The 14,018-nt window shown below is 47.1% G+C and overlaps 2 protein-coding genes across 3 annotated transcripts in view; one reads left to right on the forward strand and one right to left on the reverse strand.

Moving 5' to 3' along the window:
* Positions 1–14,018, forward strand: part of LOC127567459 (uncharacterized) — a 453,787-nt gene that overhangs the window by 113,054 nt on the left and 326,715 nt on the right. The window lies entirely within an intron of this gene.
* LOC127567460 (disintegrin and metalloproteinase domain-containing protein 12-like) overlaps positions 1–14,018 on the reverse strand; it is a 182,625-nt gene that overhangs the window by 13,881 nt on the left and 154,726 nt on the right. The window contains exons 20-22 of the mRNA XM_052010401.1: positions 12,609–12,686; positions 10,166–10,280; positions 3,843–3,926 (exon numbers count right to left, since the gene is read on the reverse strand). Of these exons, the coding sequence (XP_051866361.1) occupies positions 3,843–3,926; positions 10,166–10,280; positions 12,609–12,686 (277 nt within the window). The remainder of the gene's footprint in view (positions 1–3,842; positions 3,927–10,165; positions 10,281–12,608; positions 12,687–14,018) is intronic.

Below are 14,018 nucleotides of genomic sequence, written 5' to 3' on the forward strand. Positions count from 1 at the left end.
ATTCAAAATTGTCTTGGTCAAGACAGAGGGTAGATGTGGAGGAGTGTTATTAGACTGGAGCTCTGTGATCAGTGCTGTTCTGCAGGGATCAGTGCTGGGACCTCTGCTGTTCTGCAGGGATATTGATTTGGATGAAAATATACATGGTCTGGTTTGTAGGTTTGTAAGTTTGTAACAGTGGAGAGCAAGGAATGCTGTCGGAGCATACAGCAGGATGTAGATCATATGGAGATCTGGTTTGAGAAACGGCAGATGGAGTTTCATCCAGACAAGTGTGGTGATGCATTTTGGGAGGTCAAATGCAAGAGGAAAGCAAATAGTCATTGGCAGGACACTTCGGAGTGTTGATGTATGGAGTGATTTTGGGGTCCAAGTCCATAGCTCCCTGAAAGTGGCTGCACAGATTGATAGGGTGGTGATGATGTATGGCATGCTTGTCTTCATTGGCTGAGGCACTGAGCTCAGGAGTCGGCAAGTTATACTGCAGCTTTATAAAACTCTGTTTAGGCCACATTTGGAGTATTATGTTCAGCTCTGGTTGCCACATTACAGGAAGGATGGCTTTGGAGGGTGCAGAAGAGGCTCACCAGGATGTTACCTGGATTGGAGGGGACTTCCTAGGAGAGGTTGCACAAACCTGAATCATTTTTTCTGGAGCATCGGGGGCTGAGGGGTGACCTGAGAGAAGAATATAACATTGAGGGGCATAGAGTCTTTTTCCCCAGGGTGGGAATATCAAATACTAGAGAACATCAGCTCCAGGTGGGAGGGGGAAGGTTTGAAGGAGACTTAAAGGAAAGCTTTTTTTGAAAAAAACAGTGGTAGGTGCCTGGAACTTGCTGCCAGGGGAAGTGGTGGAAGCAAGTCAAGTTGAGTTCATTGTCACATGCCTCTGTATGCTGAGGTTCAGGTGCAATGTAAAGTTTGCTTGCAGCAGCATCACAGGCATGTAGGTTCAGACAACACACTGAATACAAGTTACACAAGACCATGAAGAGGGAGAGAAAAAAAGATGGTGCAAAAACAAGACATTAGTACAAAAAAAACCACAGCGACAAGTCCATGGTAGTGCAAGAGGTGGTCCAGTGCTCTGTTGCTGAGGGTTCAGGTTGTGCTGGTCAGTTCAAGAACGTGACAGCTGTAGGGAAGTAGCTGTTCCTGAACCTGGTGGTGTGGGACTTCGGGCTTCTGTACCTCCTGCCTGATGGGAGCTGTGATACGATAGCGACATTTGGGATGTATTTAGACAGCCTCATGAACAGACAGGGAATGGAGGAATATAACCACATGCAGACAGACGGGATTGGGATAGGCAGGTGGGGTGAAGGGCTTGGTCCTGTGCTGTTCTGCTCCATGTTCCACGTTCACCATTCTCTGGGCAAAGAAAGTCCTTCTCATCTCAGTGTAGAATGGCCAACCCCTTACTTTGAGGCTGTGACCCCTCATTCTGCATGCCTTGTCTGGAGGAAATATCCCCATCAAGCCCCAAACCAAGTGTGTATGTTTCGATAAGATCTCCTCTCATTCCTCTAAACTGCAGAGAACAGATTGTCCACTCATGTGGCAAACCTGCCATCCCAGGAGTCAGTCTGGTGAACATTCCTTGCAATCCCTCTGTCAGAAGTATATCCTTGCTCAGTGTCAGTGAGAGTCAGCATCAGTGTCAATCTTCAGTCAGAGAGTTGTTGTGAGTGTTGGGTTTGTTCAGCCTTGGGCAGTTGTTACTAACCAGGACTTGGGCTCAGCAGCAAGCCTGCAGTTCTCATCAAAGACTCAGTAAAACCCCTCAGCCATCCCCCTGGCAGATATGTAGAGAAGGCATGGGGACACTTGTCCAGTGATGCCTTGGGTCAGGCTGACAAACTGTGGAACACGCGAGCTGATTGAAACAGGCTCGCCCACAGATCAGAACAGCCTGTGACCAACTATGGCACATTCCCAGACTGAAGCCGGGACTGCTGGGCACTTTAGGCTGATTTTGTCCTGAATACTAATGAGGAATTAAAACATTCAGTAACATTGAAAATGTTTTAAAAAACATTAAAAGTTTTAAAAACAAGTCTCAAAAACTCTTTAAAAGCTTTAAATGTAGCGACTATCCGATTCCATCACGTTCTGTGGCAATGGTTCTAGATTCAACCACTGTTTAAAACACTCACTGCTCAGAACCCCTTTAAACCTCCTCCTCTCACCTTAAACCTGTGCCCTGTTGTTTTTGATTCCCCTACCATGGTAAGAAGATTTTGGGTATCTATGCCTCTCATAGCTCTCAGGTCAGCCCTCAGCCTTTGCTCCAAAATAAAAACAGTCACAGCCTGGCCAATCTCTCCCCATAACTAAAGTCCTCCAATCCAGGCTCATCCTGGTGAATCTCCTCTGCGCTCTCCAGCACAACCACATCCTTCCCATGGTGTGGTGACCAGAACTGCACAGTGCTCCAAGTGTAGCCTGACCAGCATTTTATAAAGTTGAAACAACCTCCCAAGTCTTACATTCTATGCCCAAGCTATGAAGGCAAGCATACCATATGCCCTCTTCACCACCCTACCAACCACTTTCCAGGAACTATGGACTTGGACTTCCTGGTCTCTGTTCATTAACATTTCTTAGTGTCCTACCATTTACTGCACATATGCTGCAGATATCTGGATCCTATCTGGATGTATCTCAGCTTGGTACAGCAACTGCTCTGCCCAGGACCGCAAGAAACTGCAGAGAGTTGTGGACACAGCCCAGCATGTCACGGACACCAGCCTCCCCTCCTTGGACTCTGTCTTTACCTCTTGTTGTCTTGGTGAAGCAGTATAATCAAAGACCCCACCCACCTGGGTCATTCTCCTCTCCTCTTCCATTGGGTAGAAGATACACGTGCCTGAGGGCACATACCACCAGGCTTAAGGACAGCTTCTATCCCACTGTGATAAGATTGAATGGTTCCCTTATTCAATGAGATGGACTCTGACCTCACGATCTACCTTGTTGTGACCTTGCACCTTATTGCACTGCACTTTCTCTGTAGCTGTGACACTTTACTCTGTACTGTTATTGTTTTTACCTGTACTACATCAATGCACTCTGTACTAACTCAATGTAACTGCACTGTGTAATGAATTGACCTGTACAATCAGTTTGTAAGACAAGCTTTTTACTGGACCTCGGTACAAGTGACAATAATAAACCAATACCAGATGGTAGGAACTCCCAAACACACATCCTCTACCAACTAGAAGGATGTTGGTGAGACCACACTTGGAGAACTGTGTACTGTTCTGGTCACCCTGTTATAGAAAGACATCAATAAACTGCAAAGCATGCAGAGAAGATTTAGGAGAATGCTGCCAGGACTTGAGGGCCTGAGTTATAGGGAGAGGTTGGGCAGGCTAGGACTTTTGTTTCTTGGAACATAGGAGGTTGAGGGGTGACCTTATAGAGGCATATAAGATCATGAGGGGCATCAATAGGATGAATGCACAGTCTTTTTCCCCCAGGAAGAAGTAGTTGCTCTCCAACCCACACACCATCCTTCACTGTCACTGGGTCAAAATGCTGGAACTCCCTCCCAAACAGCTTTGTTTACATCCTACTGTAACACTCAGGGATCTGACCTCCTCATTAGGTTTAGTATGAGCAAGGGTTTTGCAGCAGATCGCTGACTGTAACTTCCCATTCTCAGCACTGAACATGTCTACACAGAAGTCAAAGTTTCAATGGTTAAAGCTGCATTATCAGTGAGGAACAGTGAGGCAGGCATAGCCATCATTTCAGACATTGATATTATCTATCATGTGATCCTTAGCGTTTTGTGGTTATTTGTTGAGAGGTTTTGGGGAGACGTTTCCTACCTGGAGATTCTTTGCCATGCGTGTGAAGCTCCGTTGTGGTACGTGTAGTCATTTCTGACCTTTGAGATGGTTCAGCTGTGAAAACTGAAGAACAAACATTCCAGGGAAATGAAGGATCCAGTGTACATTCCCCAGAACACCAAATCCCCTCAATTTCCTGCAAAGAATAACTCCTTAACTTTAAGCACTGGGGAATACAACTCCAGATCTGATGAAGGGTGGTTGACCTGAACCATTCTCTCCAGATGCTTCCTGGCCTGTTGACCATTTTCAGCCCTTTGTTTTTATAATCCCCCCTCAATGTAACCCATGATAAATCTTCACTGCACTCAGTCCACAGCTGACATCCTCCAGAATCAGCACTAGCTGGAGCTACTCATTGCACTGATGTGATGAAATGATCTGTATGGATGGGATGCAAAACAAAGTTTTTCACTGTACCTCAGTACAGGTGACAATAATAAACCTATTTACTAAACCAATTTACCCAATACAGATCCTGGAAATAGTGGAGAACAAGATGTCTGGACTAAATGAACTAAAAATTAGGATTACTGAAAAGATAGCATTGGATAAATTAGTGGGATTAGATGCCAGTAAATCCCCAGGACCCACTGATCCACATCCTTGAGCTGATGGAAGTAGTGGATGCACTGGTTGTCACCGATCTAGATTCTAGAATGGTTCCTAAGGATTGGAGGGTGGCAAATGTAAGCATGTTATTTAATAAGAGGAGAGATAAAACAGGGAGTTATAGATCATATGATAGCAGTGGTGGAGGCGGATACGATAGGGTCTTTCAAGAGACTGTTAGATAGGTACATGGAGCTGAGTAAAATAGAGGGCTATGGGTAAGCCTAGTAATTTCTAGGGTAGGGACATGTTCGGCACAGCTTTGTGGGCCGAAGGGCCTGAATTGTGCTGTAGGTTTTCTGTTTCTATCAGTTGGCATGACATCAGCAGTAGGAAATGCTGGAGGTGGTAGCAGGAAACTTTGAACTGATGATAGGACTGGGCAGAGTCAGCATGGACTCAAACAGGAATCAGAGTCTCTCAGCACAGGAACACTCGACCCCACAAGCTTGCTTTGCTGTTCAATCAGATTAGGGCCAATCCTTTGCCTCATTCACTTTCTTCTCCATCCCAGTTCCCAAACTCCCCAGTGTCCAAACACCCTTGACCTGGACACTCAGGCGGAGCACCCACAGCCTCTGGGTGGAAAATCAGCAGGGACTACAACCCACTGCGTAAAGAAATCTCTCTGCCTCTCAGTCCCAGCTATGAAAAGGAAGCTGTTACAGCTGGTGGGCGAGGCCACACCTGAAATATTGTATTGGTTTATTATTGTCACTTGTACTGAGGTCCAGTGAAAAACTTGTCTTGCATACCGATCGTACTGGTCAGTTCATTACACAGTGCACTGAGGGAAGAGTAGAACTACTATAGTAGAAGTAACGAGTGGATCTGCAGAGAGCAGCTTGCAACGAGTCTCCACACTCCGGCACCATCTTGCCTCCAGTCCTGTGTGCAGTCCTGGTCAACTGGCTATAGGAAGGATGTCATTAAGCTGGGAAGAGTGCAGAGGAGATTCACAGCGATGTTACCGGGACTGGAGAGCTTTAGTTGTAAGGAGAGGCTGGAACTGTTTCCTCTAGAGTGTAGGAGACAGGGGTGACCTTAGAGGTTTATAAAATCATGAGGGGCATAGATAAGGTGGATGGTCAAAGTCTTTTTTCCAGGGTTGGGGAGGCTAAAACTAGAGGTTTAAGATGAGAGGGGAAAGATTTGAATGGGACATGAGGGGCAAGTTTCTCAGGGTGGTGGGTGTGTGCAACGAGCAGACAGAGGAAGTGGTAGAGGTGGTACAATGATGGCATTCAAAAGACATTTAGACAGGTACATGGATAGGAAAGGTTTAGAGGGATAAAATCCAAATGCTGGCAAATGGGATTAGTTCAGAAAGGCACCTTGGTAGGCATGGATGAGTTGGGCCGAAGGGCCTGTTTCCATGCTGCATGACTCTAGGACTAGGACTGTTCTGCAGTCATCGGTGGAGAACACGTGGTGAGTCACACAAAGGACAAAGCAGAGTGAAGAACGAATCACAACACAGGAAGCAAGTACACTTCTGCATGTGTCCTTATGTATGTATAAGGAACACTACAGCACAGCACAGGCCCTTCAGCCCACAATGTTGTGCCGACATTTTATCCTGCTCTAAGATCTATCTAACCCTTCCCTCCTACATAGCACCTTATATTTTTATCATTTTTGTGCTTATCCAAGAGTCTCTTAATGTCCCTAATGTATCTGCCCCCACAACCTCTGCCGGCAGTGCGTTCCACACACCCACCGCTCTGTGTAAAAAAAACTTACTCCCAACATCCCCCTTATACCTTCCTCCAATCACCTTAAAATTATGTCCCCTCGTGTTAGCCATTGTCACACTGGGAAAAAGTCTGACTCTCCACTCGATCTATGCCTCTTATCCTGTACACCTCTATCAAGTCACCTCTCATCCTCCTTCTCTCCAAAGGGAAAAGCACTAGCTCGCTCAACCTGTCCTCATAACACATGCTCTCCAATCCAGGCAACATCCTGGTAAATCTCCTCTGCACCCTCTCTAAAGCTTCCACATCCTTCCTATAATGAGGCAAACAGAACTGAACACAATACTCCAAGTGTGGTCTGACCAGAGTTCTATAGAGATACATCATCATCTCATGGCTCTTGAACTCAATATCCCAACTAATGAAGGCCAACACTCCATACGCCTTCTTAACCCAATCAACCTGTGTGGCAAACTTGAGGGATCTGTGGACTCCACACTACCAGGAGTCCTGCCATTAACCTTGTATTCTGCCTCCCAAAGTGCATCACTTCACACTTATCCGGGTTGAACTGCATCTGCCACTTCTCAGCCCAGCTCTGCATCCTATCAATGTCCTGTCATAATCTACAGCAACCTTCTACACTATCCACAACACCAACATCAGCAAACCTACTAACCCACCCTTCCACATCCTCATTCAAGTTATTTATGAAAATCACAAAGAGCAGGGGTCCCAGAACAGATCCCTGCGGAACACCACTGGTCACCGACCTCCAGGCAGAATATGCGCCATCTACCACCAGCCTCCGTCTTCTATGGGTGAGTCAATTCTGAATCCACACAGCCAAGTTTCCCTGGATCCCATGCCTCCTGACTTTGAATGAGCCTTCCATGAACCTATCAAACGCCTTACTAAAATCCATGTACACCACATCCACTGCTCTCTCTTCATCAATGTGCTTTGTCACATCCTCAAAGAATTCAATCAGGCTCGTGAGGCACGACCTGCCCCTCACAAAGCTATGCTGACTGTCCCTAATCAGCCTATGCTTCTCTAAATGCCCATAAATCCTGTCTCTAAGAATCTTCTCCAGTAATTTGCCCACCACTGAAGACAGACTCACTGGTCTGTAATTCCCAGGGTTATCCCTACTTCCTTTCTTAAACAAAGGAACAACATTTGCCACCCTCCAATCATCCGGCACTACTCCTGTGGCCAGTGAGGACGCAGAGATCATGGCCAAAGCCACAGCAATTTTTTCCCTCGCTTCCCGTAATAACCTTGGATATATCCCGTCCGGCCCCGGTGACTTATCTATCCTAATGTTTTTCAACAGTTCCAGCACATCCTCTTTCCTCACGTCGACATGCCCCAGCGTATCAGCCTGTCGTACACCATCCTCACAAATGTCAAGGTCTCTCTCTGGTGAATACTGAAGCAAAGTATTCATTAAGAACCTCCCCTACCTCCTCCGACTCCAGGCACATGTTTCCTCTTTTATCCCTGATCGGTCCTACCCTCACTCTAGTCATCCTCCTATTCTTCACATACGTGTAGAACGCCTTGGGGTTTTCCTTGATCCTACTCGCCAAGGACTTCTCATGCCCCCTTCTAGCTCTCTGAAGTCCATTCTTAAGCTCCCTCCTGGCTACCTTGTAACTCTCCAGAGCCCTGTCTGATCCATGCTTTCTAAACCTCAGGTAAGCTTCTTTCTTTTAACAAGATATTCTACATCTCATTTCAACCTTGGTTCCTTCACTCTTGTCTCAATAGGACAAACATATCCAGAGCCCTATGCAAGTATTCCTTAAACAACCTCCACATTTACACTGAGCACTTCCCCAAGAACATCTGTTCCCAATTTACACTCCCAGGTTCCTGCCTAATAGCATCATAACTCCCCCTCCCCCAGTTAAAGACTTCCCCATATCGTCTGCTCCTATCCCTCTCCAAGGCTATGGGAAAGGTCAAGGAGTTATGGTCACTTGTCTCCAAAATGCTCTCCCACCAAGAAATCTGAAACCTGATCAGGCTCATTGCCTAGTACCAGGTCCAGTATGGCCTCTCCTCTAGTCGGCCTGTCCACATACTGTGTCAGGAATCCTTCCTGTACACACCGAAGGAACTCTGCCCCATCTATCCCCTTTAAACTAAGGAGGTGCCAATCAATATTAGGGAAGTTGAAATCACCCATGACAACAACCCTGTTATTTTTGCACCTCTCCAAAATCTGCCTCCTGATCTGCTCCTCAGTGTCTCTGCTGCTAGTGGGGGGACTGTAGAATACTCCCAATAGAGTGATCGCTCCCTTCCTGTTTCTGAAATCCACCCACACTGACTCAGTGGACGATCCCTCCAGGACATCCTCCCTTTCTACAGCTGTGACACTGTCCCTGATCAGCAAAGCCACTCCCCTAACTCTTACCTCTGTCCCTTTTGAAACATCGAAACCTCAGAATATCCAGCAGCCATTCCTGCTCTTGTGACAGCCAACTCTCTAATGGCCACCACGTCATAGTTCCACAAACTTACCCACGCTCCAAGTTCATCAGCCTTGTTCCTGATACTTATTGCAATAAAGTAGACACTTCAGCCCATCCAACTGACTGCAATTTTGCCCTTTCAACTGCCTCTCCTTCCTCACAGTCTTTCTACACTCTGCATCTACTTGTACACTAAATGCACCAACCTCTGACCTATCACTCTGGTTCCCATCCCCCTGTTGGGGAGGGTTTAAACTAGTTCAAACCCTCCCCAACAGTTCTAGCAAACCTGCCTGCAAGAACATTGGTCCCCCTCCAGTTCAGGTGTAACCCATCCCTTTTGTACAGGTTGTACCTTCCCCAGACAAGATTGCAATGATCCACAAATCTGAAACCCTGCCCCCTGCACCAATTTCCCAGCCACGCATTCATCTGCCAAATCATCCTATTCTTACCCTCACTGGTGCGTGGCACAGACAGCAATCCAGAGATTACTACCCTTGAGGTGCTGCTTTTCAGCTTCCTACCTAACTCCCTATATTCCCTCTTCAGGACCTCGTCTCTTTTCCTACCGATGTCATTGGTACCAATATGTACCACGACCTCTGGCTGTTCACCCTCCCCCTTCAGAATGCTGTGGACCCGATCCGAGGCGTCCCTGACCCTGGCACCAGGGAGGCAACATACCATCCAGGAGTCTCTTTTGCATCCACAGAATCTCCTGTCTGCCCCCCTTACTATGGAATCCCCTATCACCACTGCCCTCCTCCTCCTCCCCCCTTCCCTTCTGCACCACACGACCAGGCTCAGTGCCAGAGACCTGGTCACTGCAGCTTTCCTCTGGTAGGTCATTCCCACCCCAACAGTATCCAAAGCAGTATACCTGTTATTGAGGGGAACAGCCACAGGGGTACTCTGCACAACCTGCCTATTCTCCGTCCTTCTCCTGACAATCACCCAGCTACCTGCCTCCTGCAGCCTCAGAGTGACTGCCTTCCTGTAGCTCTTGTCTATGCACTCCTTGTTATCCCATAGGAGCTGAAAGTCATCCAGCTGCAGCTCCAGTTCCCTAACATGGTCTGTAAGAAGCTGCAGCTGGATGCACCTCGTGCAGATGTAGTTATCAGGGAGACTGGAGGTCTCCCAGAACTCCCACATCTCACAAGCTGAGCACACCACTGAACCCAGAGCCAGTCTCACTACTCTGCACTACAGGAAAGAAAGAAAGAAACTTTCCAGAGAGTTACCTTTGCCTCTTCACACTGAAGCTTCTTGAATCAAAGCCTCAGCTCCCCACTCTAACGCTGGCCACTCACACAATGGCCACTCCGTTTACACCGGCCTTACCTTTATTTGCTGCTGTTAATCAGCCAATCGGCAGGTAACAATTTGCAAATGTGCCTCGTTTAGACTCTTGCAAGGTGAAGCTCACCAGCTCAGTATCATATGCTCAGTATTATAAATGTATTACATGCCTTTCTGTCGATGTTACAAGTTTGTTTTATACCTTTCTGTTCTTCTTTCACAGGTCCACTGTCAACACTGCCACCTACCCCACTGGAATTGCAATAAGGAGGGGCCCAGCCAATGTCACAGTAACAGTTGTTTTTATCGTTACAAACCTGAAATAAAACATATCAAGGTATTAGACCGATGTCAGTGGAAAAGGAACAAGTGGAATAATTGCACATACAGGTGACCCCACATTACAGCGGTTCGGTAATTCGCCCTTACAGAATTCACAAATCACTACCCAAAAATGTACTTCCCTCACATTTCTCTCACAGAATTTATGTGGAAAAAATGAAAGAAGTCAACATAAAATTTAGTTTCTAACCCTCGCGTTTCTTGCCACGTATACAGATGACGTAGATTTGGCTTGTGGAAAATTGCAATGCGGACAGTTTTCCAGGAACACAATCCTCTGTAACACGGGAGTTGCCTGAACTCTACATCATCCTTACTGTTACAGAAGTGCACATTTCTGAAGAAAATTTGGGGCCATTTTTAAAAAACAAGTAGCTGAGCATTGGCAGCAAACTGCTGGGCAGTCGATGCCCAGGGTCACAAACCCAGCGCCTCAGGGCTCCTCCAGCACTGCATCTGGGGAAAAGACTACCAATGGAGCTAGGACACAGACCAGCCACAATCTCACTGAATACCAGAACAGGCTTGTGGGCTGAAAGGCCTTTTCCTGCTCCTGCTGTGAGCCACTCACTTGGGAGGAACAGGCAGCCGGAATGCCCTTCACTGAACGTACATTCAACCCATCGAGTCTATGCCAGCTCTCACAGCAATCTGATACCCCCACTTACGTCCCTACCACCTATGCTCTCTCATAAGCCCGTCAATCTCTCCAGTTGGCTGACACCCTCTGGCCACCCCAGCCAATGGCTGGGTCTACTCATCACCAAGGCAACACTTACAATTAGAATAATGATCGAAAACACTGAGTAGCTGACGAAGGTTCTTTGACCTGATGTGTTTCTCTCTCCACAGATGCTGAGTGTTCCAGCATTTTGTGTTCTTACTTGCGAATTCCAGCAGTTTCTAATGTTTAACAATGACAACTAACAAGAACCAGAAACTTGTGGGCAGTGGGTGATGGGATCTGAGGGCGGTGCAGACTGTCAGCTGGGGATGTTGTGTGGAAACGCGAGAGAGATACTTGAAATCACAAAAGGTTTGGAGAAATTGAATCAAAGTAAACCCTTCTGCTGGTCTACCTGTACTGAATCTCTCGCTGGCCTTGCTCCTCCCTACCTCTATAACCTTGTACATAAGAACGCAGTAGGTTTAGGCCACCCAAACCTACCCCACCATTCAGTACAATCGATGCTGATCTGCCCCAGGCCTCTTCTCCTCTTTGGTGCCAGTTCCCCAGAGCCCTCAATTCCCTGATCTTTCAAAAAGTTACCTACATCCAGTGACCTAGCCTCCAAAACCCTTTGGGGGGGTCAATTCTAGAGAGTCACCATCCTTTGTGAGAAGTTCCTACATATCTCAATTTTAAATGACCACCCCTGTGTCCCCCCATTCGAGATTCTCCCACTTGTGGAACATTTACCCTGTCTTGCCCCCTGTGGATATTACAGACACACAACCATGTAAGATCTTTGTACATCCCACATGTTAACTGCACCTCTGGTAACCGTGGGCCAGCTCTGGATCCACACCTCCTCCTTACAGCCAACTTCTGGCCAAACCTCTGGGCACCTGAGCTAATACTGTGCCATGTGTTATGAGAATGCCCTGGGTTACATAGAACAGTACAGCACAGGAACAGGCCCTTCGGCCCACCATGTCTGTGCTGAACACGATGCCAAATTAAATGAATCCCTTCTGCCTGTACACGATCCATCTCCCCCCATTCCCTGCATATCCATGTGCATATCTAAAAGCCTCTTGAATGCCACCATTGTAACTGCCTCCACCCCACCCCGGCAGCCCGTTCCAGGCACCCACCACTCTCTGTGGAAAAAAACGCCCCTCACGTCCCTTTTGAACTTTCACCTTAAATCCATGCCCTTAATGCCTAAAAGGGTAAAAGTCTGTGTATAAACACAAGTTGTACTGAATCAATCTCCATCTTCCTCTCTGCAGTTTCATTCTGGATCATAACAACAGTTTGCTTCAAAAAAACATTTTTGTTTCTCACCGATTACCTTTCCCAAGACCCTTCTGCCACTGGTAATGGTTAAACCTTATCAGCTCCCACAAAACCCTTCAAGATTTTCAACACCTCTGTCCGATCTTGCCTTTTCTCTCTCCACCAACAATCCCATTCTGTTCACATTCATCTTTCGTTCCTGGTACCAGCCCTGGAAATTCTCCTCTACCCCATTTCAAATCCCTTCTAAACGGCACCACGTAGGGTGGTGGACACACAACAGCAGGAGCTGGGCAACATTTGGTGAAGCAGACAGGAACGAGAGTGATTGCTGTCATACCCCCTTGTTGTTGCAGGTCTTGTCACAGCTTTCCACATTGAACAGTGCCACATCCTGACACTTGGCATCAATACACGCCTGTGAACAGAGAAGGGAGCGTGAGTGCAGCTCAGTGTTGCTGACATTAGCTCTGAATTAGCCACATCAAAACACGTGGTGTTTAACTACAAGTACGTTCCGAATCCCCTACAATGGGATAGTTTCCAAAGAGGGCTGGCAGCTCAAACCTGGGCATCCATGAGCCCTATCAGACAATGAACTCTGGAGTTTTGACCCGAGAATGATGAAGTTTTGGGAATATATTTCCAAGTCAGATTGGTGTGTGTGATTTGGGTGGGAATTCGTCAGTGCTGCCTGGGGAATTAGCCCTGGTAATACCACCAAATGATGCACGGAGGAAGAAAAGGGGAAAAGAAGAAAGAGAAGGAGGGATGGAGGCAGGTGGCAAACTCGTGACAGAGAAACGTAGAACATAGAACGGTCCAGCACAGGACAGGCCCTTCAGCCCACCATGTCGTGCCAAAATAATGAAACCAATGACTCCTAATTAATCCAACAGTAATGAGTTTAGCACCAATCCCTGGAGAACACCACGAGTCACTGGCCTCCAGTCCGAAAGACAACCTTCTATCATCACCCTCTGCTTCCTCCCATCAAGCTAATTGTGTGTCCAATTAGCCAGCTCCCCCTGGATCCCATGCGATCTAACTTTCCATAGCGGCCTACCATGCGGAATCTTATCAAAGGCCTTATTGAAATCCATATAGACTATATCCACTGCCCTGTCCTCATTGACCTGCTTGGTTATTTTTTCAAAAAACTCAATCAAATTTGTGAGACATGATCTCCCACACACAAAGCCATGCTGACTATCCCTAATCAACCTGTATCTTTCCAAATGCATGTATATCTTATCCTTCAGAATCCTCCAGTAACTTCCCTCCCACAGGTAGTGGGCTTACTGGTCCATGGTTTCCAGGTGTTTCTTAGCAGCCCTTCTTACTTAAAGGCACAACATTCGCCACCCTCCAGTCTTCTGGCACCTCACCCGCGGCAACGATGATGCAAATATCTCAGCCAGGGCTCCCACAATTTCTTCTCTAGCTTCCCATAGTGTTCTTGGATTACAAAACTATATTGCTAAAACGGATAGAGCAATGGCAGATTCAATGTAATTCTGATAACTGTGAGATGATGCCCTTTGAGGGGAGCAATAAGGGTAGGACATACACAATGGACGGTAGGCCCGAGGGAGCATTGTGGGCAGAGAGACTTCAGTGTACAAATCGAGGGATGCCTGAAGGTGGCAGCACAGGTGGCTTCACAACAGGAAGGCTGTGATGGCACTGGAAGGTGCAGAGATGGTTCACTAGGATGTTGCCAGAGAGGGGGTGGAGAGGGTTGTTTTGT

The sequence above is a fragment of the Pristis pectinata genome, chromosome 2 (assembly GCF_009764475.1).
Source record: "Pristis pectinata isolate sPriPec2 chromosome 2, sPriPec2.1.pri, whole genome shotgun sequence".
NCBI lineage: Eukaryota > Metazoa > Chordata > Chondrichthyes > Rhinopristiformes > Pristidae > Pristis > Pristis pectinata.